The 27,241-nt window shown below is 40.5% G+C and overlaps 1 protein-coding gene across 1 annotated transcript; it reads right to left on the bottom strand.

Annotated features, from left to right (window-relative positions):
* Window positions 1–368: 368 nt before the first annotated feature.
* Window positions 369–26,711, bottom strand: smoc2 (SPARC related modular calcium binding 2). The gene is made up of 14 exons (XM_088304916.1): window positions 26,580–26,711; window positions 26,295–26,421; window positions 18,741–18,903; window positions 15,744–15,850; window positions 15,497–15,596; window positions 14,943–14,984; window positions 10,539–10,586; window positions 9,818–9,892; window positions 8,198–8,384; window positions 7,144–7,226; window positions 3,350–3,449; window positions 1,685–1,932; window positions 1,456–1,493; window positions 369–861 (listed from the first exon to the last, which is right to left on the bottom strand). Exons 2-14 carry the CDS (start codon window positions 26,367–26,369, stop codon window positions 838–840), a joined length of 1,290 nt encoding a protein of 429 aa, XP_088161042.1. The 5' UTR covers window positions 26,370–26,421; window positions 26,580–26,711; the 3' UTR covers window positions 369–837.
* Between the last annotated feature and the right edge of the window lie 530 nt (window positions 26,712–27,241).

Here is a 27,241-nt window from a genome sequence, read left to right as displayed (position 1 = left end):
CATTTATTACTCTTCTGGGATTGGTCCATCCATCTATACTTAATTTATACTGGAAACCTGTGATGAGCACAGAAATTACAACCGTCCATTTTTTCCAATTCTAAAATCTTGCCTTGAGGGAATTGGCAAGCTGTCGGAAAGTAGGATGATACACGACCTTTGCTATGTATGACTAACACTTGGCTTCTTAGGACTGCGTCAACAAGGTGTTTTATTCAATAGAACACTCATGGCAACAAAAAACATGGCAATTATGTTACATATGTACGTAAATAAGTCTAATTGAATTTGATTGACACACACACAAACACACAACATTACTCCACGTAGTTGGCAGTCAGCCAGACACGCAAAAAACAAAATATGTATAAAAAAGTTCTTTATTTCTAATCAACAGGAATACATGGGAATCTGTAGCATGTTTTTCATGGTTAAATTGTTTGAAACAAGCTGCCGTTAATGACAGGAAAAAAAACTACGTTCCAAATGAATGGGTGTCATCTGCGAGAAAACTACCCACACATCAGATTTATACTCAACAACACAAGAGAAAAAGTCCACATAGATAGGCGCACAAAATAACATCAAACATGAAAACTTATACAACTCAGACACTCAAAGGACACATACATTGTATGTGTTAATAATTTTTGCTTGTCAGGACACAAAAAAGCTAACTACAACATTCACAGATTCAGCAGTCTGTTTAAATACCTTATTTCTACAAAGTGAATTTACATTTTCCTTAAAGTACAAAGTGCAAATACTATGGTTTTTGTTGTTGCCGAATGGTGAGGGCGGAATCTCCATGCGGAAGCGGGAAGCTCACTTGCTGTTTTAGCCCTGTTTCTTCGAGGGGTGCTGAAGAGAGCAAATGGAAGTCACATTAGTATGATACACCCATTTTTTGGAGTACAATCTGTCCACTGTCTACTTTTGACTAATCTGTCAAAAATCTCTCATTGTTGTCCAATGAAAGGACTGTATTGGATCACCACAATTGTGTGAGTTTTTCTTTATTTTGGCTAAAAAATACAAAAAAAAAAACCTGACTTCAGTTAATATGTAACCTGACTTCAGTTAATATGTCAGCGGTTCCATTTAATGACATTGAGTGAACGTGTTTAGCACTTTATTAAGTTGATTCAACCTTAACTTTCAAGTGTGTGGTAATGTCATATTCAGTTAAAAATAAATAAGAGAAACCCTTTTTTTCAATAATAGATGAGTATTGTTCACAGAAATAATATCTGATTGGCACGTTATGGTTCCGAGTGATAGCACATTTATCTCGTCACATTGTTTTTTGTTTTTTTTTGGGCTGCCCTCACTTGTAAAGTCACCGAATGCGTAACTTAAAAAACTAGCTAAGTGCGGCAGAAACAAGCTGAGAAAAATGGTTAGTGTTATTATAGGGTAGGGATTGGGGAACAGCAAAAGGAATAGTTGACTTACAAGTCTACTGGGAGATAAGCCTTCTCCTGTTTTGGCCCCTGTAAGACAAAGAGTGACAGGAACTTTAAATGGCATTTGGAAGGAGGAAATACTGAGGCTGAATTCACATTAAATCCTTCCTACACAAAGTGCAAATTGACCCTTGCTTAACCTCCAGTCCCCTTAGTTACGGTTGCTAGGCCTATAAGGCTTATCACAATGAAGGACATGGTGGTATTTCTCAGTTCACCTTCTTCCTTGGTCACCCCCAAACAGCCCATCAGCTCCTGCAGGGACAGCGCTTTGTCATTGCTGATGTCGCAATACTCCACAAACTTCTTGACACACTTCTTGGGTTTGGATTTCTTGCGCAGGAAGCGTTTGAATGGCTTGATCTCCTTCTTTCCAATGTCGCCGCTGGAGTTTTTATCCAGCTGACCAAAATACCAGTGGACCACCCGCTCCTCTAGTGTGTGGTTGGGGTCAGGCTCCACCACCCTAGAAGATAAAATCGTCAGACTGGTATCTTGTCCACCTTTACTTGTCAGTTGCAATGCAGTATTTAGTTAGTGTCGTTACAGTGGAATCTCTAATGTTCAGTTCTAGAAAGTAGAGTTAGTGAAAAAATGGGCATCCACGCTGTCAAAAGTTACGTCCATGGAAAAAAAAAAAGAGTCAAAGAAGAGCCTCTTGTCTTTAGGAATGTGAGTTTTTTTTGGTCTTATTTTAGTTAGACAGTTTTTGCTGAATCAGAAAACTTTTTGTTTTTTGGTTTGTGGGTCTTTTTTTTGTGGACGTTTTTATTTTGTGAATGTGAGAGTTTCTATGTTGTGCATAAGAGTTGCGTTGTTGAGTGTGAGAGTTGTTTTGGAGCGGTAGATGCTCAATGGAAGTTTTTGGATACGTGTTTCAGACTTTTTTTTGGTACATGTGAGTTGATTTTTACTGTGAGTGTGAGAGTTATTTGTGACAGAGGATTTAATTTCGAGAGATCTTGCGTTTGAGAATTTTTTTTGGGTGAGTGTGAGTATTTTTGGTGAATTTGAGAATCTTTCTCATTGTGTGTGAGTTGGGTTTTTTCCTGTGAGTGGGAGAGTTCTTCTTTGTGAGATGATTTTGCTGTGCAACATCTTGTGTGTGAGAGTTGTTTTGGTCAGCATGAGAGTTGTTTAGGATGAGTGTGTTTTTTTTGGTGTGTGAGTGTCTTTCTTCATGTGTGTAAAATGAGTTTCCCTTTTGATAGTGAGAGTTAATTTCTGCATGAGAGGATTTTTGTTGTGAGACGTGTAGCGTGAGATTGGTGAGGATGAGAGATTTTTTGGTGATTGGGTTCATTTGTGTGTGTGTGTCGGTTTGGCATGTTTTTTTTTTTTTACATTTTACATTACATTTTTTGCAGTTTGTGAAAGGCGTCTTGGTGTTTTTATAAGAGAGTTTGTGGTGAAAAAATACTTTTAATGTGTAATAGAGGTTGATGCGTGTGTTTTTTAGGAGTGATTAGTGTTTCTCTTTTTTTTTTTTGATGACCATGAGAGGTTTTTGGCGAGTGTGAGGCCTTTTTGTGTGGTGTTTAGTAAGAAGGCTTTTGGTGAATGAGAGTACCTTTTACGTACATTTTGACATGAGAGTTTTTATACGAGTGTGACAGTTCTTTTGGTGAGTGTGATAACCTGGTTGGTGAGCATGAGTGTTTTTTTTGTTGTTTTTTTTTAACCAATAGGTTAGAAATTTTGGCATGTTCCAACATACAAATTCCAGTAGAAACAGAGAACATTATGCATAGGTGATAAAAGTTTTAGTTTCACCCTGCAACACATTACTGTATTACCTATTTGATGTGTTTAGAAACCAAACTGTTACTTCTTTGACCAGAGCAGAAAATTATTTTATGAAGGATTAAGTCCAAATATCATACTTTCCGGCGGATGCTGGATCTGTGACGGCGTGAACCATGTCTGTCGACAGCGCATCAAGAACACTTGTCAGGAACTCTGTTTTCTTTGCACCGGGACAGCCTGGAAAACAAGGCAACTGGATGAGTGCGCAAGCTTGGAAATCCTGCAGTTGATCCAGACTCAGGTGCATGGATCTCAACAAACAGAGAAACTGATCCCCCTCATCAACAACATTCAAGTGTGGAATGCTGCCATCATAGGTGGCCTAATAAATGTTTGGGGAGGGACGTCATGTAACAGGCAGTGTGGTTTTAGCGTGTAAGGCAGCAGAGGGGAAAATAAACCCAAACACATCTCTCACAGTTGTCTTTAAGTCCTTCCCATAAAGTGTCAGACCTCCCTTCACTGGAGGAGGAAGAGGATACCTGCCAATCATTCAAGACGCCCCTGAGTGCTTCTGACAGCTGGACACTGAAGAGATTCCTAAATATTGTATCGATTGTTTATGCCCACCTGAGACATCAGCCAAGTACTGATGGTTATACTGATGGTGGAATCATGTCAAATGCCAGCCAAGAATAAACTCACATAGTGGTCCACAAACATAACAAAAGACAATATTAACTGAAGAAAAACGGGAACAATTAAAATGGGCCTAGGGGTGGAATAACCGTAATGATAGTAATTGTCTGTTTGGCCATATATTTTTAAGAGTGAGGCCTATAGGTTATTGTGGAAGAGCTGAAGGCTACAGAGGTCTAAAAAAATTCTTGGATCATTCTTCTGACTCTCCTCTTTCTCACAGTCCGACTCCCCTCTGCTTTTCCACTGCTACTCTTTTTACGGCTCAGGCCTGCGGGGCCAGATTCTCCCGCGTTGGAGATAATAGCATGCTTTGGTCCTCTATAACAGGTGGCGACTCAGCACCACGCCTCCGCTCCACCTCTTCTAAGTAGTGCGGATCTTTGGTCCTGTAGGTTGGATAAGACACATGCCCAAACTGTTCCGTACTCTTCTTTAAACACGGAGCATATTTGCATTCAAGGTTTTGTAGAACCTCAAGATCAGTATAAATTGTGACCCACCTGTAATCCCCCACTCGCATAATCACACTCTCAGGGGACAAAGTGTTTTTTCACGCTATTATTGATTGAAGGGGGTGAGATTTATGGCTTGAGAGAATCGCTTTGTAATTTGTATTGCTGCATAAATAAAGTGCAGATCATCATTTACGCTCTGCCTCTATTGGCAACAGATGCCTGGCTCCCATTACCTAAGCAGCTGTCTTTCATATAAAATCGGAGTTTGTTTTTATGATTGTTTCTTAATGCCCGTGTTTGACAGCTCAAGTCAAGAAAGCATCAAATGAGATTATTTCCTGCGTCTGTTCCAATGCCTCCATTTATCAAGCTGCTGCGTGCTGCAAAAGATTGGCCAATAAGTGCATGTGTGTACCCGTGTGTTGCTTTCAATGAGAAGCAATGTTATTTTATGGAACCACATGGGGCACAGCCCTGTCAGCGCTCACATCAGCAGCTCCCTGAGCTTGCCCAAAAAGTATCCCATGATCCCACTGTGGAGGGAAAGAAAGTCAAATACACTTCTTTCCACTCCAATTCCTTTCAGGGCAAGTAGCTCCTTTTTCACATCTCGCCCCATAAACCTTTCAACGCCAGCGCCTTGACAGCAAGTGGACTGAAGTGATGTGAAGGCAATATTTGTAATTATGCCTGGTTTATACAGTAACTAGGTTTACAGCCATTGACGCAATAGCTCATAAAGAAAATAAGATGCTGGGGATTTTTTTTTTGCAGTACCCAGGTGTAGTTGGGAGTTTGGTGCAGGTTCTGTTTAGAGGAGCAAGAAGTCTGTTCATCAATGTTTGTTTCAGCAGAACGACATAGTATATTATTTTACGTCCTGTTTCGCAATGTTTCACGCGCAATGTGGCTCATTGGGCAAACATCAACAACGATGAGTATTATTTGCTGACATATGCAGTGTTCATCTATGACAGCCCATAACACTTTTTGGCAATACAAGTCATGAGTGAGCAGAGCCAGAGTTGCACTGCTGCTAAAATGCAGCACCTGTGACCAATGTGCCTGTCTGGTCTGGAGCACGGCTGCATAAACACTTGGACTGGAGAAGAACAGTAGAAGCTCTGTGCATTCGCTTCTGGATTATTAACATGTTTACCAAACTCAACCCCCCCCCAACCCCAAAAAATGAAAAAAAAAAAAAAAAAAAAAAGAAACTTCGACAGTGCCAAGCGCCTTAAACTATGATTTAGTTGTATGCACCTGAAAGCTATAATTGCTGTACTTTGTCTCCAATTTGTTCCGTGGTGTCTTGGAGAATGCAATTAAATGCAACAAAATGCATTCCATGGAATCTGGCCAAACATGACAAATAATGATTTCAAGTGGTTGAGTGATTATGTTTATGCACACATCCATCAGTGAGAAAGGAACATAATCCTAACAACCCTCACCCACTATATTTTAAAGACTCTCTTTTGATTTAAAATTTTTATCTAAATTTGCAAGAGCTCTTGGCTACAGCACTTTATGCATTATTTTTCTTTTAATTTCCATCTTACATGAAACTTTGTGGAATGGTCGCATATGTGCGAAGAAAGAATACAATTTGGAATATACGTTCCAAAATGTGTGATAAACATGATTTTTGAGGCAAGAAAAAACATGCTCCTTTGTAATGTAATTATTTGAATGGTAGAGTCATGTCCAATGGCATCACTTTTGTTACAGAAACAAAAAAGGTCAGTTTTGTAGACTTGACTGCTAGAAGGACTGCTGCTTTTTACATTTTCCAAAACAACAGTTTGTTTGTTTTTCACGTTAAAACCATTTTATTTAAATGTGACCACAGACTACAAGGACGGTTAACCCTGACTGGTAAAAAAAATAAATAATGAAATCTGTAACTGACTACAGTCGGCAGAGTGTTATGTGACATTCCACTAAGTGAGAAAATGGTTTCAAATATGTATCTTACAAAGAAGATTAAAAATGCATCCCCCCCATGTGACATGGTGACGTCTGTGCAAGATAAAAGGATGATCTTTGGGGAAAATTTAAAACGCATACCAGCTGTTGTATTATAAATATTTTAGAAATCATTGTCCGTTTCCCACGTGGCTTTTTCTCATTAGCCTATCCCAGGTGACTAGATGAGAGCACATATGGGACTGTTTCCTGTGAATCCTAGCACACATATAGACAAACAATCAATCATACTCACATTCACCTGAATTCGGGAGGAAGTTGGAGTATCAGGAGAAAATGTACCTATTAATTTAGTGCAGCTGTGACATAAAACTTCTATTAACCTTATATAAATAAGATAACTTCTAGTAAAGCAGAAAGACTCGAAATATTAACTCAAACCTCATACCTTTAATTGCGCTATCTATGCTGTTGTCAGGCTGTATATCTCTGCATATTCCTTACATCCCATAATCCATTAGCTACAACTCTCCCCCCTGATGCTTCTCCTCCTCTCCTATCTACCCTCATCCCGCTATTCTCCATCTCCACATGTCAGCGGAGATGAATCCCCACCAATCCGTCTCTGTCTCCTGGCTAACTGACCATTGAAGGGCAGTATCTGGCAATCCTCAAGTCTTTATCAAGACCTTCCTTGACCGACACTGCTAATGATATCAGCAAACACACTTCCATTGTTATCACAACCTTGGAAGGGTGGCAGCAGTTGGAGGCCAATGACTCAAGAACTTCCCCATGTGGTCTGAGCGAAGAAGAAAAACAGAAACTGAGTCCATGAGACGTACCTTGAAGATGTCGGCTTCTGTAGTGGTCCTTTGGTTTTGTTGGATGGGCCCTCGCATTGCCGTCACACTTTGGCTGCTCATATCTTGAGCAAAAGAAACAGGTTCATCACATGTCATGTCACTCAATGCGACTGGGACCACAGAGGCAGTTTGCAACCGTGAAATTTGCCATCAAATTTACGACATTGAAATAGTTGTGGAAAAGCGGAGGCCCTGACACACATCCAAAACGGGGGAATGATTTGGGGTCTGGTGTGAGGACAGCAACGGTGACAAGTAGAAATTTAGAGGGAAGGAGGCATACAGGGAGCGTGGGACACAAGGAAGCTTTCACAGCTTCCCCTCGGAGAGCCAGAGCCCCACTCAGGCTGCTCTGCAAGTGGGCCAAAAGTCGGCCTGGGACAAGTCAAGAGAAGTGTCACAATCCATACTTCCGTGTCTGCTAATGTACTCTCTGGCTCTTTGCCTGGATCCTTGTTAATCTGATAACAAGCCATGTGCACCAATACCAAGTGCACCAGTGCCAGTCTGAATGACCTCTGTCTCATCGCCTGCAGAGATATTACATCAACCAAGTGCAAAGGTAAGACGTTTTTTCTCCACCATTGTTTGTTGGTGTCTCAGTTAGTTAGCAGGATTGCACAAACTACACAATTAAATACCACAAAACTTGGTGAAAGGGTGTGGGGGTTGTCATTGTGGCGGTGGAACCCATCCCCCCTGAGACCCGGGTCGCTGAGAAATTAAAATGATAGTCGGTCTGCGATGAGTGCTTTGTCTGGTTGAATGGGCATCCGCTTTTGATCGGCGGGAGGGGGCGGCATTAATTTCCATTCAGCTCAATGAGCGATATTACTTAGTCACAGAACAGATTAAATTTGTAAACTGAAGATGGGGTTTCAGATTTTGTCAAGTCTTTGGACATAGTCAAGACATTAGTCATAACACTGCCTCAATCTGTTCCTCACGCAATATAAAATCAAACACAACCAATGTAAAGCAATAGGAACTTGTCAGTTACACGTCAGTCCGTTCTGAAGGCCGTCTGTCCTACCTGGTGGAGGTACCAGGTATGGGGCGTCCGGTGTCGACCAGGACACACCAGCAGTAGCCAGTCGAAGGGTGGCACTGAACTGGCTTGTACAATCCGCCTTGGCCACAATCAGGAACAAACACGGCGTCGTTCTTGTGCTGCTTTGCTTCTTCTTGAGCCGACTGTTGTTCCTGGTCACATGATGAGGCTGGAGAGCGAGATCACAGAGGCATTATTGTCTCACGAACACATTTTCATGTAATTGCAGGTTCACTTGGACGCCAGGGGTTGTTTAAAGCATGAATTTAGTCCGAAGCCAAACCACATCTGGTTGACACAATTTTAAACATAATGTAAGAAAGTAAAACATAGAGTAGATAGCTCTCACTGTGCTGCTATTGGTGGGAAGAGGCTGTCGAAGTTGAGGCACGGGAAGGGAAACAGTGGCGGACGAGTGCTCAGAGACAGGGTGAGTAGACTGCTATATCAGCCCCCTGTGGCACTGTTTACGGACATTAATGGGCTTAATGACACACAAGCACAGCACCCCATGCCACAAGTTAAGTAAATATTTAAAAAGTCAGCCGTCCTCCATGACAGAGAGGGAAACAGACATGACAAATACCAAAGCCTTGGTCCTTTGGGCCTTCGCTTTCACACACCCATACATCTTGACACCCTACTGCAGTGCACTCTACAGCCGCAGAGATTTTTATTTCGAGAGAAAATGGAGTGTTGTTTCAGTGTTTTAAGCTTTCCTACAGAAAGATCCGATGGTCTTAGTAGGATAAAAAGATGGGCTTCTTGCAAAGCCCCAGCACGATCTCATCTGTAGATATTCAAGAGACATTTAGAATGCAAGATGATCCCCTTTGGCCAAGAGAGCTCTTTTTTTTACGATTCCTTCAGGGATCGGAAACAACCGCAGGATTATGGATATCCCTTTTCTTTGTTTATTTTCATAAGAAATCTTCGCGCACACAAAAGAGGCTGAATGAAACGCCTCCCTGCTTTTCTTAATGGACTCTCCTCGCTCCAGTACCTCCATATGGGCTCTCTTTGTTGGGCTGTTTTTCCTTCTTTCCCCACTCAATACCCTAAAGAGTGCATGTTAATCGAAACCATCATTCCAGCATTTTTCATGCTTTTTTTTTTTTTTTTTAATTTGGTTTTAAATTATGATAATGGGATTCATACACAAATGCACTCAAGCACGCTGGCTTTTCAGGCGAGATGAATGTTTTATACAGGAAGAAACATAAATCCCCAAAGACCAAAGGGTAACTGATCTGTGTGTTGAGCTCAACGTGCAACGTGAGTCAAAGAACAGCACGGATCAAGCCAAAAGAATAGGAGATCCTGTGTTTGTGCCATGTGCTGATAATTACGAATCATCTGCAACAGAAAGAACCACAGTCAAACAGATCCCCGAAGCATCATGTACTCCCAGCACCAAGATGTACTGGCTTCACCCGTGCCCCCCCGAAAAACCCCTCTGTCACCCCCACCACCCTCCTCTTATATTGAGGAGCAGCCACAAACCATGATTGCTCTCTAAGGTCTGCAGGAAAAGACAAAGGCTGCTTTCAGATGGGATCCGCAAACACCCAATCATCATGAAAATAAAAAGTTCAAACTCACATGGTGCTCTGGTTCGATTGTTCTGCCGGCTGCGGACCTGCTCCGTCCACAGAGTGGGGTACTGGGAAATGATGTCTGAAAGAAATCACCATGACAGCTTTATTAGCATCAATTGAAAACACAGTCATATATCATCGGAGCCAAATGTGGTAGTTCCAAAACTCACAGACTGTAAAAATCCCATCCAGGTTGTCAGATCTCAAATTGCAAAAAGTCAACTGCCTTTGACAGTTATGGCTGGGAAATGGGAAAATCTGGGCTAGGTAAACTATGAACTGTGGCTGTGAGTGTCATTAAGCTATTAGACGATCACATCATTAGAAAATGATACTTTCTTCAGACAATGAGAACATGAAATAAGTCAAATGAAACTTTGGGACTGCAGAGATTAAACCACAGGAGGTCCACTGCGACTGTTTTCTTTTTTTTTGCTGGATAATGAATAGTTTGCAGGAGCTCCGGCCTATCCTAGCTGACTTTGGGCGAGCGGCTGTTGGCCAGCCAATTGCACAGCACATATAAATAAACAACCATTCAGATGCTCATTCAAAATTTACAGTTTTCATTTTAGAGCTCTATGCATCTGTATATTAGAGGCCACCTGCCTTTAATGAATCCATTTTCAAGATTTGTCTACTTTCCGATAGTATTAAATACATATACAGACTGCTACGAATGCACAGCGAGTAATGACAGATGATGAAGATGGATAAAGACTCACCTTCCTCGTCTGCAGGGGGTTGCGGATCCACCACTAAACCAGTCTCATCTGCATTCAGAATGGAGAATATTTGCAAAGAGACTACAATTACAAGCGTAAACTAGACAAAAATGATACATAACTTTGTGTGATTTGCACATTGCCCGGTCAAGGAATGGGGAGGTAGATATAGAAGTAAAAATAAGAGTGTGTGTAAGCACCGAGGGAAGTTTCAGTCAGGCAAGAATAGAAAATAGTGGTCATATACTCCCATGGGGATTATTGTTCTGAGGGACATAACAAATGTCAACATAACATTTCCAGTTGTCGATGCTGTGCTTCTTATTCCTAGCATAAATAAAGGTGGAAAAGACACAAGCGTTAAAAAATGCAGAGGCCAAGTTAGAGACGAAACAATGAACCGTGGGAGAAAACCAGCTCAGTGTTTGTTTGGCGTGTGTTTGTTTGATTTGCGGTAAGAAGAGGACGGGGACGGGAGGTTTGGAATCTCTCGGGATGAAGCCAAGGCCGTAGGTGTGGTTAACCTCAACGTGGGCCACTCACTCTCCGAAAGTAAACCTGTTAGTGCGTGAGTCAGGACAAATCAAATGGACGCGGCTCCACGAACAAGGATTAAGGCTCAACGTCTTTCTTTCAAACAATTTAGTCTTTATTTGCAGACGCTTCTTTGCTATTGCAGCCATTCATCTATTTGCTTGCTGGATAAAACTACAGAGCTGTGAGCTGCAGCTTGTAGTAAAGGATTGAAATGCCTTCTGAAAAAGTGTATTTATGATTTGGATTTATGATTTACCACTAATGACCCATCTTTACTTTGCGGCCTTTTACATGACTGCAACACCTCTTTTTGCATCTGCCAGGAAACCCCTGAGCAATTTGTGGTCGTACAGCATTAGATTTACTGCTCTTTGCCAGTCATAAGCTGCATATGATTCCAGCATGTGAACAAATTTGTCAAGTTAAGCACCACAGAAGGGTGAAGCATTTTGTGTTTAAATGATCCTTAAATGCCTTGACAATTAAAGTACTTTATGGAATGCTTTAGAACTGATGTGCTTCTGCGGGAGGAAAATACTGCTGCAATTACTGCTATTTTCAGTGTAGACACACCACAAATTTACAATTTATTCTGCTTGTTGACACACATTCTGCCAATACATTCCCCTCTTTTCCCACTATCACCTCTTCCCTCAAATGTTGTCGTCCAGCTTGACATAAATTTAATTACTGACGCAAACTCAGACGGACACCGTACCTAAGAGATCACAACCCTTTCAAAAATTACAAGCATACTTTGTTGCACTGAGATCGGTGCAATCAAGCACGCAAACATGCTTGGAATACACACAATAAAACTGCAAATCAATTGCACACTCACAAATGACACCATTTTCAAATCATTCAATTCATCAGTTAGACAGATGCACTTATAAAAGTTAAGAGCAAGATGTTTTGGAAAGGCGCTGGAGGGGAAACTTGTGGTTGCTGAGAATGGTAGATGGTGAAAGAGAAATTAGAGTGAAGAAGTGTTAACATTTCTTTGTGTTTGAAAACTTCAACAAGGCAGAGTGAGACAAATTATAGAAGTACTTATAAATCATCAAATATGGCTGCTGGGATGACTGGTTAAATTGACATCATGTTTGAACATGGTAAGAAAAAAAAAATTATCATCAACATCTATTCAAACATTGGTGCTCAATCGTTTCACATTGTTAAAAGCCTTATTTTAGAACAGCTTTCAAGCGCTCTCAGGTTGATGAAATAGCAGCAAGCCTTAACAGGCGACCTAAAGTGCACGACACGTACAGGCAAACAGACACATGCACATACATGTTTTGATGGGTGCACACATGCACATTGACACACGACAGTATATATATAGTGAACTGTAAATAAATTATGGTCTGTCTAGCAGAAGTGGGAGTAAGCCGCATAGTTGCAAGTCTCAAGTCGCAACCTTCAAATGTAAAGTCACTGTGGATGAAAAAAATTCAAGCAAGTCAAGTGAAGTCATTACATGGCTCAAGCAAGTCGCAAGTCAAATCCGAAATAATTTTTTTCCCACTGATCATTTAGATTATCTCTAAAAAAAATCTTTACATCGTTAAAAATTAAAAAATTAAATGAAGAACAGCTTGTAATGTCAATATCAACACCTAAATTATTGAGATTGTATTTTTTTAATAATTACATTTATGTGAGTGGCACACTGTGTGTGCAAACATGTACGATCATCATATTTGAAAAGAACATGCTATTTCTGGTGTTAATTTGTTACCCAAATCTAATTAGTGTGTGTAAATGGGTGAATGAAAGGAATTAACATTTTGCAATTTGTCGCGAGTCACTCTTTGAAGTTGAGTGAATTTGACGTACATTAGTTTTGGGGGCGTTCGATCAATATCTATTCTGAAATACCGATTGCTATAATTTCAATATTACAATCTCACGCATTATTGGCTTCTCAATTAAAGGAGTTATTGTTACTATCTGAACTGAAAGGCAACAGTCGAAGCAAACGGTTCGGCCAGTTTACTATCCCACCCGTAGTTATGTCACATAGCTGTACTTAAATGCTTACAATTATATATTTTTTTATTTTATTTATATTTTTACAAACCAACATTTGCATTGGTGCCTAAACTGTGACATTAGCGTACCTGTCTGTGGGTTTTGTAATGGCGAATGAATTTGACGTCGTTGTTGTGTCTTCATTCCGTGAGGTGCAAAATATGCATTTTGGATTTTTGCCAATATCATTGACATGATAATCCATGACAAATGGGTTCAGATAAATGAACATCTGAGATGCTTTCATCACTGTTCGTGGTTCGGCACCGCTTCACACCAACAAGTGATGCTGACTGGGCTGCCTGCTTGATGTGAACTAAAAAAAACAACAACAAAAAAAACGTCTTTTTCCTTCATTCTTGTGTTCCTACCTAAAAAGGAAAAGTGTGTCAAAATGCAGATTTCAAACTATAAACACAATGACTAGTTCAAATAAAAGTTGAGTCGCTTGTAGACCAAGTCTCAAGTCAAGTCAAGTCTTTCTAGTTTTTTGGCAAGCAAGCCTCAAATCCTAAAAATAGCAAATCGAGTCAAGTCATATGACTCGAGTCCTCCATCTCTGCTGTTTAGTACATTGTTATAAACTGCAAAAATTACACTCACTGTCCTGTCTATCTGCTGTGCATGCCTTCCCCAGCCTGATGGTGGTGTTAGTGTGACACAGATGGAGTTGACAGATAATGTCAAGGAAAGGTCAGTAAACCAAACTAAAACTAAGATTAAATCTCAGCAATTGTGGTTGTGCTAACAGAGCAGCGAATACACAGTAACTCTTCATTACTATAGAAAAAATATTTGAATTTTTTTTCAAGCACCAAAAATGCACTAAAAGACTCGCTGTTACTACCTCTAACATCCCGGGCTAAACTTAGCTCCTCCCCCTCATACAATGATCTAAGGCAATCATTTGAGATACTGGACATATATATCACCTCAACAATACTTCCGTCACACCAATACTACTTTGCTATTTCTGCCATCTTGTGCTACCTAGGGCGTTTCAGTCAACAGTAGAGGATAGGTTCCAGTGAAAATGTTTCAATTGATTTGCACCTCCACAACACTTTAAGCACAATTCAATATGTTAAAAAAAAAAAACACACATTAACACTTTGTAAACATGTGTGAACACATGTTTTTAAGACGAAGGGCGTGGGAGTGTGGCATTTGATGACTGCGATGTGTGACTGTCTGGGGATGAGCGGTGGCCAAGAGCAGGAGAGTGTGTTTATGTTTTACTGTTGCCACGGCGATAAATGCCTGGGAAGTCCATCGCCGACTGTGGCTTTCCTTTGCCACATTTGAGGGCTTCACAGGAAGTAAGTACTGTAAAAATCCTGAAAGAACAATTACTAAAACGCGATGTAGTAGCTGAGCACTTGCGAATTATGAATCACTGCAAATAAGAGATGACTGTTTGTCTCTGAGAATTGATTGTTGTGCTGTTTTTGTGTTACTGCCATGCTTATGCTATACTTGCACTTGTTTGATGCTAATTTCTGTTGGCCTGTCTATGGGGTATGTTAGATTTAAGATAGCCGACCTATGTTAGGCAAGGCACTTAAACAAGCCAAGCCAAGTAACAGAAACTGGACTTGCTTTGGAATTTTAGAAAATCTGTAAACAACATGGCACTACACCGGGGGTAGGTGATGCAATCTCCCTGCCAGAAATCTGTGCAGCACAGGTAATCACCTACGGCATTTTATTTGATATTTGAAACTATATTTATAAATGGTTTTCTGAGCACCACTTTGGTGGTCAAGCCCCCATTTAGAGCAAAAACATGAAGCCATGTTTGCTTGACAATGTCTTCAACTGACTTCTCACCTTTTCCTGGCTCTCTTGTGGTTGCTCGCTCTTGTTTCGACCCTAAAAAGCAAAACCTTGAATTTAATTAAATACCTCCCAAAAATCTTTGTCATCATTTATAACATATTATATACTAGATCTACTTTGGCTTAGATTAGAAACATTTGTCCCGGAAGGAAACATTTATTAGCAAAATAATTGAACCACAGCAAACGATAATGATAGAGAATTGTCTTGTAACTCCATGTGAATGGTGTTAAATTGCCTCATATTTCACATGAACAGTAAAATAATAACAAAGCAATTAGTAGGAGACGTGGCGGTTGACATAAATCATCATTTCAAAGCTGCAGTGACGCCTTGACCATATTTGACCCGGAATTATCTCACCCACCTTTGCGGCCAGAGAATTCACCTTCTAAGATAAAATAGCTCCATTATGATTATAAATATGGAACTTGTTGCGACAATACAACGTTTAAATGACAACAGGTATGAATATTTTTACTGTAATAATTGCTTTGCTGACGTTGCTGGATGGTTCTCTTTTTTTGGTGAGAAGTTATACTCACCTTGGCATCGAGGCTTTTTATTGGCCACAGCTGAGCCACTGATTGGTCGGCCATTGGGAGTTACGCACCAACAGTATCCAGTATAGCTGTGACATTGTACCTGCAAAGCAGTGAACACACAAACAGCAAGTTTTTACATTGGTATTAAAGTGATCCCATCTACTACTTACACATTTCTACTGGGTTTAATAAAGATGCTCAAAAATGAATAAAAGCTACACAGCAACCGTCCATTACATTTCGTTACCTCACTGTATGTGCCATCAGGGTTGCATACTGGTACAAAGACTTGAGGGAAAAGCTTCTTGGCCTGCTGTTCTGTGTACTTCTTCTCTGCTACGCATCTGGACGTATCTGCGGAAAACCACAAATCACGACATCACAGAGAGCCATGATATGACCCACAGCTCGATTACTTTCTTATGCTGCGCAGATGCAGGCCCAGTGAAAAAAAAAAAGGCAAGATGCTTAATCTCATGCATGATGATGAAACAAAAGAAAAAAAAACGTTGGGGTCTGGAAGAAGGAGGACTAATATTTTAAGATATTTCGGAAGCAGCATATGAGATGTTTGTGTGGCTGGGAAGAGAACCAACTTTTCTTCTAGTCTTATTAGGAGCACGCCAGGCTGGTCTGCATGGTGCCTGGTGGTAAAGCCATTACGAAAGGAGACGCTTCTGCAGAGCATTCCAGTCAATGGAGGAAAGGGCTGACGATGCACAAGGCAAACCTAAACCTTCCTTGGTCTGTCTCTTGCCATCTCATCATGTACCCAATTTAATGATTGTAAATTAAAATGTGCATCTGCTAGTGTTCACTCATGTCCTTTAGAGAGCGTCACCCTAATCATATCAATAACTACATTAACAAAATAATGATTCCTAAAATGACGTACTTTTGAGTAAAATAAGCTGGGGAATCATGTAGTAATGTAATGCCATTACTATAAAAGTAATTACATTGAAAAAGAAATAAACTTGGGGCCAAATTTCAATAGCTGCCCTATAACCACAAAATAGAAATCATTTATTGCTTCCTGGGATTGGTTGGTGACCTGCTCTCGCTTACTTGCGAACCTGATGAGGATACGCGCAGAAGAAAATGGATGGATGGATCAGGCTTCTTGCAAACATATTCAGTGCACACCTAAGAGAGCCCTTTAAACTGTGAATGGAAAGTCAACGACATCTCAAATGATTGACTGAATATATGATCATCAATTAGGAAACAAATGCACTGTACTATGCTGATATGCAAGTCCATAACATATCCAAGCCAATACAGAGTTCAGAAAGCTAACACTGAGTAGTGATGTTTAGTCTCTGGCATTTTTTATAAACATATTAGAAAGAACAATCGCACATGTTTTATTTTATTAAAATACATTCCTCCATGAGCAATGACAAGTGTCAAAGACAACACAGGGCATGGGGATATGTACCAAGTGTCAAACTCAAGGCCCAGGGGCCAGATCCGGCCCGCCACGTCATTTTAAGTGGTCCGCGAAAGGAAGCCATGTGTGTCAACTTTTTTTGTTCTCCTTTTTACAGTTAACTCGAACAATAATTGAATACATGACTATGATTGACTTTTAATTTTAAAATGAGTTCCTCATCCATTTGTTGTGTATTATGTAATAAAACGATGAGACTTTTGGTTTCACGCCATCACGGCCCTTTCAGAGAAGCCGTAACAACAATGTGGCCTGTGACAAGAATTAATTTCGCACGCCTCTTACAGATAATGCTGTCAATGTGCAGTGCATTCTGGGACTTGTAGAATCAGTGGTGCATTGCGCTATATTGGCCAGCCACTTTTGTGACACATCATTTTCACAAGCTGGAGTTTATCCCAGCTGACTTTGGGTGAGAGGCGTTCTACTCTCTGAACTGTTCACGCTTGCATTCATGCGTAAGGACGATGTGGATGAACGAGACACAGGAGAGCTGTGAGGCAGATAAGCTCATCACTCGTCCACCATCTGAAGACTTTTTGCTCGAACAGGTAAACAATAAAAGATATCAAATATAATTGGTATTATTGCAAAGCTAATAATGAATTTGACGGCTGTAAAAAGGACTACGACTTCAGCTTCATCTTGATGGCCAATTGCACCATCTGTTTAAACTCTCAGAGTCGCCTCAATGGTAACTTGGTGTGACACACAGTGCCCGTCTGTCTGGTAGGTTCAGAGCCCATCAAAACAATGACTCACGCAATACTTAAAAAATGTACCCATTTGGTCCAACGGCTGCAAGTTATTGGCATGACAAATACGGATCATCCAACTGACGCACAGAGTAGAGCGTGCAAATTTATCTTGGTCTTGCGTGTTTGCATGTGTGTCACTGCCACTGGTGAGGAAAGGCAAGGTGATGGAGGAAAACGTAGCTCAAAATTCAGATTAGTGGAAAATCCCAAAACCATCATCCTTCTCTGAGGGGGCTTTAACCTAAATGGACTGAATGGAAAAAACGACAGGTCCCTTGATTCATTCCAGCTCAGTTATAGAAAACAAATGTAAAACCGTTGTCACCGTCTTTGTGCTTTTAGACCAGATGAGCCCTCTGTCTCGTTTCGGCTTCAAATATGAATACAGCTCCTGCTCCTTTCACCCCTGACATCCAGAAGCAGAGGGGGGTCCAAACTCTTATAGACCCAATGTTTTTGACACATACAATACAACCTTCATGGACTTTCGGCCCTTTCAGCTTCCTAGCTGGAATCCTCTATTCTGTCCAGGCACGGTCCCCTACATCCAGATGTCTGCTAAGAGATGTTGCCATAGAGACCCAGCGAGGGCATACGATTGTGGAAAATGCTTCTCTATCAAAGAAGACCTTTCTTTATCTCATCAACATTGGGGAGCTTCAGTTAGATCCACCTCCTTTTTAAGAGGCGTGTCCAATTTAACCGAAGGTCCTAGACTATTTCAGGTTCATCTGAAGCTCTTAAGTACACCTACAGTACTGTGTACAGTATGTCATGTATTGTGAGTATGTTAAATCACACCGAAAAACAATCATGCAAACAACATTGTGCATGTCCATCCACTGCCATCGCCAGCGTCTGAAAGCAGACAGCAAAGCCTCCCACACACTCTCACCATGTCAACCCCACTTGTCCTCCCAGCACTCAAAGAATCAATTATGCTGAAATGAATTTAACCCAGAAGTTTCTCCTGTGACCCCCTCCGCGCTTTTGAGAGCGTCAGGCGGCGATGAAGCGTGACTCATGACCTGACCTTTGCATGGCCCTCGGATGACCTCCAGCTGGGGGTCGCGGCACTTGGCTCGAAGGAACTCGCAGCGAGATGTGAAGGTCCTGCCGTCTGAGGCGCACAAGGGTTTGCGAGGAGCTCTGCTACATTCCATGTTGCACTCCTTATCCTGATCCACCCGCAGAAACTGTCACAAGGAGAAAATAGACGATAAGCCGAGGATTTTTATTTCTGGGAATCAGCAAACTTTACATCAAAAGATTTCCAAACTGTTCAATGAAACTCTGAAAGGATATTAGAGGTTTTACAAATGGTTTAAAATGGGATTTGTGGTTAACTTGATATATTTGAGAATGCATATCATAATTCATCAGCGCTGTCATGCTGGGACATTGGCTGACAATGTGTGCTCTGCATTTTGCCATTCCTTTGGCTCGCTGTGTGTCATACGGCCCACAAAGTTGGTTCAGCATTGAGGTTAGTTGTGTTTGCCTATTTTTCTTAATCAGCAAAGATTTTGTTTCTGCTTTGTATTTCAGATGTGCCCAAATATGCAAAAAGTACGTGTGAAAGCAAGAGGGAACGCTTTATATTTTACTTGAATATTTGTGACGTGGTGGTGGACTGGTAAGCACTTATGCCTCACAAGTTGCGCGTTCAAATCTAGGATCTGGCCTTCCTGTGTGGAGTTGGCATGTTCTCCAAGTGCTTGAGTGGGTTTGTTCCGGGTATTCCGACTTCCTCCCGCATTACACAAACATGCATGGTAGGTTAATGGAGACTAAATGTAGTGAATGAGAGTGTGAATGGTTGTATGACCAGTCTGGGGTGTACCACGCTTCTCGCCCATAGTCTGCTGGGTCAGGCTCCAGCAAATTCATTTCAGTATTCGAAGGAGAACAACAGAAAATAGATGGCTGTTAATGCCATGGGGGGCAAGTGGTGTGGAATCTAGACACACATTCTTATATAGAGGAAAGCCGGACGTGACTGAGGACACCTTGTGAACGTGAAAGAGGACGCTAAAGGCACGCTGCCTCTAGGTACTGTCGCGCAGCAATTGAACTCGGAGCTTCCCATCATTCCGGGAAACTTAACGAAGGAACTCCAACTGTTGGAAAGCATTCATACAGAGCATTCAAAGTGAAGTTGCGAGCGGTGTGGGAGATATGGATGAGAGATGGCGAACGCAGCTTTAGTAAGCCTAGGAGGCACCCCTGGTGCAACAGTTTGCCACATTAGCTGCTTTCGCAAAGGAGCCACACGATAAGGAGACTGACGGAGGGACGAGAGGGAACGTGTCGTGTTAAATACTTAAAAAAAGGGCAACCGGATTAAATTTTACTCCCATTGCCTTTTTACATCCGTACGCTGGCATGAATGCTAGCATACGTTTTAGTGTGCATGCATTCTACCGTACCTTTTATGCTGGTTTGTGTTTTACCAAACTGTGCCTAATAATATGGTGAGCGTTATCTAATATGTGTTAAATACAAAAATAGCACCCATAACTGAGACAGTGTCTTTTAATACGGGGTGCCTTATGATGGTAAAAATACGGTTTACTTTTTGACATTCAGCATAGTAGTCGCTCATATTATAGGATTTCTAAAATTATTTTTAGATAAATAGCAAATAGCCAGAAATAAATCATCTGAGGCAATGTCAACTTGAGAAAATGTAACTGTATATCCATGCCAACATCTGCACCTGGAATCGTTCCCGAGGATGTTTTACTGAGCCATGAGAAGAGAAACATGACAACACAGACTCTTGGCTGAACGCATCGGATCACCTGTGTCAATGCCACCATTGTATCAACCACTATGGTATGAAAACCCCTGGCCAAGCCACACAATAGGGCGGCGGTGGTGAAGGGGGTGGCAACCAAGTGTGACTGCTACAATGACTGAAAAGACAGCGGATGATAGAGTGGTTCAGTCAAATAGATGTCAGGGATCTTTTTGTGACTACAGTGTGAGAGTTTCATAAAGTTAACTTGATTCATCTTCTCTAAAGGAATTAAGTTGTGATGCAAGGCAGGGATAAACAACACGCAGGAGTGGGTTTTAGGCATATTACTATATACAGTATGGCGCTTCAGAAATCTGCTTTTCATAAGTCAGCTTTTATGAAGACATAGTTGCACACAAGAGTATTGTTCCATTAATGACTTTGTTCAGTTTGAAATGAAAGCGACTGGCTGTGTGATTAAACTCTTTCAGTTATTTATTGCACAGAGGGTTTCTCATGCCTAAAATTTGTGGTGAATTTACAAAAGAGAAGGCATGGCACGCCACAGAGCAAGAACAAATGTCACGCACAACCCTGAAGAGGGTGGGATGAACAGCAATAAAATAAATTTGTTGCGTCTGACGTCTTACAAATCAAGTGAGGGATGGTGTTTGGTGGCAGACTCCTATGTTCAGACGAGCAAGGCTGCAGGGCTGCACTGCACCTGGAAGGGGGTTGGCAGGGAGGGAGGGGGGCAATGTCGCCTTGGGCTGGGGGTGTGGGGGGTGCAGATGGGGGTTGAGCCCATCCTGTCAACCTGGCTCATAAATCCTCCCAGAGTGAAGAGGCCCGTGGACAGACATCGGAAGAGGAGTTGTTATTGAAGTAATCGAATTTTGTTTTGAGCCCTACAAAAATATGCCTGTGTCCCCTTTTTCAAAGAAACAAATCATCAAGAGGAGGAGACAAAATGAATGCTAATGATAAAAAACAGGTGATTCATTTGCCTCATGAGAACACATGCCTCGACAATCATCTGTCAGCACTTAACCAATACTGAGAGAACCAGCTTTTCTTCTTTGTTACAATTGCTAAAAAAATTAAAAAGTCACTACTGTACTTCAATGGCTGAGAAGAACCAAGAATTGTGATGTGATTGCATGAGATTACTACAGCTGTGACAGGTCTCCGGGTACACCTGGACATTCTAGTGTGGTGATTCCCAACCACTGTTCCACGGCACATTAGTGGGCTGTGAGAGATCATTAGGTGTGCCGTGGGAAATTATCCAACATCACTTAAATATACCAGCTTTGTGTTATTATTCATCTAAATGTCAGCACAATTATTTGTTTGGTCGGATGCCATGACATTTTTGCAATATGAAATACAGTACGCCTTAGCTTAGCTCAATACTATTAGTTCATACACAAGAGCCATTTCATCCTTTGAGGTTGATGACTTACCCATATATATATATATATATATATATATATATATATATATATATATATATATATATATATACATATATATATATATATATATATATATATATATATATATATATATATGTATATATATATATATATATGTGACCAATCCCTCATCACTGAACCTACAAGCACATTGTTAAATACTATATAATATTATGCATCTCTGAAGGATTTTCTTTCAATTTGAGATGACCATCATAATCAATTAAATTGATTTAAAAAAAATGTAATTCTTTTGATTGGGTGGTATTTATTGTTGATTAATCGCTGTCTTAAAAGGAAAGTTTTGTATTACATTTCCCCCGGCGCAACTGACAATTTAGTGACTGAAAGAACACTACAACAGAAATCAGCTATAAGCAGGTCTAAGTTGTGGCCCTCTGAATCGTTGTAGATATAAATTAATTGAACTAAAAATTAAATATTTTTTTAATGTCACCAAAATCGAGTGTAATAAACTGAACTGTTGATTCAAAAAGTTGTGGTGTCAAGCAGTTATAATCAACCTGTGGGTTGGGACCCAAAAGTGGGTTGCGTGCCCATTATGTGTAGGTCGCAGACAGATCGTAATACAAAGTACATAAACTGTTCTATTTATGACTGTACTTCCATACATTATTTTGAGTTTACTAATGATGTGTATAATCTTGCGCAATGATCTGACAATACATGGTGAATTATTTATTTATTTATTTTTTCAACAAATATTTACTATTAAGAGTGTACTACTGCATTAATTTAAGTTAGTGATAGACCAATGTGCATTCTTACTTTGGTACAAATTTGTAACAATAAATTGAGGACATACTTTCAGTAAAATATTTAACATGTATCCCTGGTCGGAGGTTATTTTTATTCGGGAAAAAACATTATTTTGTCAGGCATGCATCAAAAACATTATTACCAGGCCTACTCATGCATAGTATTCATTATTTATGTCTCTATACCATTCTGAGTTGCCAAACAGAATATATTAGGACTTAAAGACTTAAGGACTTAAAAAAAAAAAAAAAAAAAGACCTCAGTGCTGAAAAATAAGTGAAATTTTGTGGCCACATTTTGTGCAATTGAGCTTTGTTTCGTTTTATTTATTTTTGCATTTGTCATGCTGATCCTTAGTTTGTTGATCAGGTGCTCTGAAAGGCACTTTGAAATTTTAAGCATAAAATATGACGCGCTGTCCACATTTATAAAGTCTCAACTTCTTGAAAAGTGGGTCAAATGATAACAGTTGAGAAGCACTCGTCTAAGGAACTACATGATTAAAAAAAATAACAACAATGAATCGATTATTTCTCATTTTCCCCATAGTTAATCAAGAAAATAAAGTGAAATGTCCATTTCAGAACACTGACGTTGAAGTGAACCATTTACTTGAAGGCGAGCACATTTACACTGAGAATAGCAACATTGTTCCCTATCTTTGAACAAAATTCCACATTCAATATTCCCGAGTTGCATAATGATAATATTATAAGTGCTCTTTCTTTTCATATCTTACTTTTTTGTGTTTAAACAGGTGGTCGCACATTGCAATGCTGCACTTTTGTTTCCTCTCCTGTCATCACACATCAAACATTTGTTATCTGTTTGGCAGTCCACATTCATCTTTTTTTTTTCCATCCTGACCAACAGATGAGGCAAACCGGCCACAAAAACAGTTTCTGCGCGGTCCCCCCGCTCCCCCCAAAAAACAGAATGTTTATTACCAGCCATGCAATGATGGTGGGCTACAAGCCTTTCCTCAGCTCATGCTGGACACCCCATTGCCCGTACAACACCAGTATTGTCATTATCTCCCCATGCTAGCCAACAGCCTGACAACCCAAACAGATTCATTCATCAAAGCAGCATCCTTCTCGAGGGCCAATGAGCAGCACACAGCAAGGCGCCAAGTGTCTTTGAGTTTATGATAAAGCTCCAAGAAAACAGCAATGAGAACCAAGTGAGCCATGAAATCAACCATCCACAATCACCATCACTGTTCAAAACACGGAGATAAATATGCTTCAGAGACATTTTACTCCTGTATGAGCTTTTCATAAAGTCCCTTTTAGATGCAAATTTTTGTGCATTTGGTCAGCGATGATAGATGGGTGAGACAGAACTATGCGGTTACTCATTCCATCACCTCATGCATCAACACGACAGTGTGAAAGATTACCTTGAAGTTAAGAAGCACAGCTTCTTACGGTTCATTATTAAATCATTATTGATGGTGTTAGTCACTACTTTCATGAACAGAATTAGAGGTGATGCAAAGGACAACAAATACCGTGACACTAATCAATTTGCAGTACTGCACATATCATCTTCTTGTCCAGAGCCACATTACTTGATGTCACACTTTCTCAAGTTTTGCACCTATTTGATAATCTCACATTTATTTTCATGATCTGTCTTACAAGTTGCCTTTTGTATCTACTACAATAGTACCAACAGATGGCAGAATACCAAGAGAGTCTAGAAAGGGCAAGACAGGTGGAGTGTCTGAGACCAACCAGCATAAAAATCAAATCCAATTATCTCCCCGAGCTCCGCCGCATTGTGGTCCTGAATGGCGTATGGAGGAGGCGAGACTCCAGCAGTGAGCACATTGTAGGCTCATAAGCGTCTTTTGGGCTCGGGGGCCCCTACTTCCACCGCTCTGAGAGGCCCCTCACACCACCGCCTCGCAGGGTCAATGGGGTCCCCAGCTGAGAGTCGAGGTAAACGTGTTAAATGGCCTTGGCGGGAGTTTCCTGCGTGGTTGGTCGGATGCTACGGGAATCATTAGTTTCAAGCGTAGTGGAATGGGAAGAAAGTGACAGCCAAGCTACTAACTCAATCAAAGGAAAAGGCTTATAATTGCTGTGAAAGATTCTCAAGAGAAAGAGAGATGTTGAAGAAAGGACTCTGTTCATCACGTGATGGTAAAAAAAAAATAAAAAAAAGTCTCTTGGGGCTGGACCACATTTTAATGAAATCATGGGGACCAATGGAGCCCATATGTTTGAAACCCATTCAAGATTTGAAAAGAGAACAACAGTGATAATGTGCCCACATGTCTTCACACACTATTTTATGCCATCACCCATGGAAAATATTGTTCTCGTGAATATCCCAGTCAAGTGTCCCATAGGTCTACCCCTTGTGAGTTTGACCTCAAATATGCACAAAAGTAGTTCGGAAACCAACCAGCCTATCCTGTGTCATTCAAATAATACACCATTAATCACTTGCAGAGAACAAATCCTTTGCCATGTGCTTTTCTAATAAACTGCAAGTGAAGAACCGCAATGGGGAAGTTTGTCACAGACCTGCCATTAAATATGTTTTCTTCTCAAAGCAGAGCCTGGTACTTAGGATAAATGCATCTAGTGTGAACAAAATAAATAACATTAAGAATTAAGAACACTTCCTCCTACATTCCACTGCTCAACTGTGTCGTCAGGAGAGAGGTTCTCAGACCCTTCACCTACAGGTTAACAACTCATGGTCATTTGTTTCCAACTGGATATTAAGGCATTTTGGCCTGGAACATGAATAATGGTGCCTGGGGAGGCAGCTGCCACATCAACCTGTAAATCAGGAAAGCCCCTGACAGAGCACATTCCACTCTGCTCCTGTATGTGCCCATGATAATGACCATGATTTTTACATTATTGTAATTTCATCGACTGCAATGCAGCAGTAAAGCAGTTTAGGGAAAAATCACAAGAGGCATTGCTGTCATTCTGCTTTCAAGCAACATTGTGTGCTTTGATCCCACACATCTGCAAACAACGACCTTTTTTTTCTACAATGACAAAAATGTCAAATCATTAAAAATAAACAAAAAGAAAAAACATACAACACTGAAAAATTGTGCAAATTAATTGTTTTAATGGGATAAAGCAGATGTTTTTCAAATTTGCATATCATAGTAAATAAATGCTGTTTTCCTTTGACCAAGAAAATGGATTTTGAGCGTTTAGGAAAAGTGCAAGAGTGAAGTATGACTGATAAAAAGAACACCAATTAGATGGTGGCAGACATACAGGTAAATGCACCACAAGCAATTAACAAGGCTGCCCATTATAAACTATAGTCAAATCCCTGACAGTAACGCAGTATAGTATAGAGTATACCATTAGATATTGTAAAACATGTGGTGATCTTATATAAATATGCATGAAATATTTACATTGTATTTTCGGTCCTGTATTTCAGATTGCTACAAAAATATGGACAAAAAAGCAGCCAAAGAGCAATGAAATTGTGCCTTCGCGTAAAAAAAACTGTCACTCTTTCCACGTCTGCATTACTTTGGCATTGGTTGGACAGGTAAATGCATCATATGTACATTTCAATCAGGCAGTTGTCCTACCGTGAGAGCGGAGAACTTTTGAGCGTGTGACGCGCTCAGAAGACAGAGGGAGACCACCAGAAGACAGACGCGCATCCTGGCGCAATGTGGCAACGCCGTTCCAATTACGCTCAGTCCAAAAGCACACCTGTGCAATACCGAAGCAAAAATAAAATAAGAATAAACGAGAACTTACAAAAATTAAAGAGGGAATAAAACAAACGTTGAAAAAGTCAAAGATGTATTAAAAATATAAGTATTTCTTCCAAAAACAACAACACCAAAAAAGGCGTTGGTTTGTTATACTTGTCTCCAAAGCGTCTTGCTTTCGTCTGCGCTACAGATTGTAAAAGCAACTCTCCTAATTTCACGCAGTGATAAAGCTCCGTGTCCCTGACGCGTTTTCCGCCCTCGGCGTGTCTTCCACTTCTCCTTCCTCTTCACCCTCCCGTAGACCCCCCCCCCCTCTACACTTCGCAGAGAGACGCAGCACCTCAAGTTGGGAAGGGGAAGGTGGGAGGGTGGGAGAGACCGACTTTGGAGAAAAGAGTCAGATAATCCTGCACTTCTCGCGTTTCCTTTAGGATTTAAAAATGTAATCTCTTTTAAAAAAGGAAGGAAATATCGCCTTAAAGCACTTGTCGATGTGAAGCATCTGGAGGATGCATTTTGCGATATACTCTCAAAGATCATTCTGAAAATCCTAAACATAACTTTGTTAGAGGTGGATGTATAAATCTTTGACCCAAAATACAGAAATGCACTTTAATTTTCAAAATATGTTCCTTGTTATTCATGAGCTGATAATATCATAGAAATTAACAAAAGCTATGTTTTTTGTATTCTTAGTAACAGGTCAAGCCATGGTTTCCGTGGTTTATAAAGCGCAGATTGTTGCAATTGCGCCATCGTGTGGCAAGCATATAGGATTACGCACTTCACCATTTTCTAAATACAAATTTACACGA

The sequence above is a fragment of the Idiotropiscis lumnitzeri genome, chromosome 9 (assembly GCF_059441095.1).
Source record: "Idiotropiscis lumnitzeri isolate Australia: NSW breed Sydney's pygmy pipehorse chromosome 9, RoL_Ilum_1.0, whole genome shotgun sequence".
Lineage (NCBI taxonomy): Eukaryota > Metazoa > Chordata > Actinopteri > Syngnathiformes > Syngnathidae > Idiotropiscis > Idiotropiscis lumnitzeri.
The sequence above is the reverse complement of the archived record's forward strand: the minus strand, read 5'-3'. Positions and strand labels throughout refer to the sequence as shown.

Excerpts from the sequence above, each read along its gene's own strand:
- smoc2 (XM_088304916.1), bottom strand. The coding sequence starts at position 26,369 with ATGCGCGTCTGTCTTCTGGTGGTCTCCCTCTGTCTTCTGAGCGCGTCA. Across the intron at positions 3,450-7,143 it reads CAGAAGCCGACATCTTCAAG|GCTGTCCCGGTGCAAAGAAA; the intron begins GTACGTCTCATG and ends CTTGTTTTCCAG. Across the intron at positions 1,933-3,349 it reads GATCCAGCATCCGCCGGAAA|GGTGGTGGAGCCTGACCCCA; the intron begins GTATGATATTTG and ends TTTATCTTCTAG.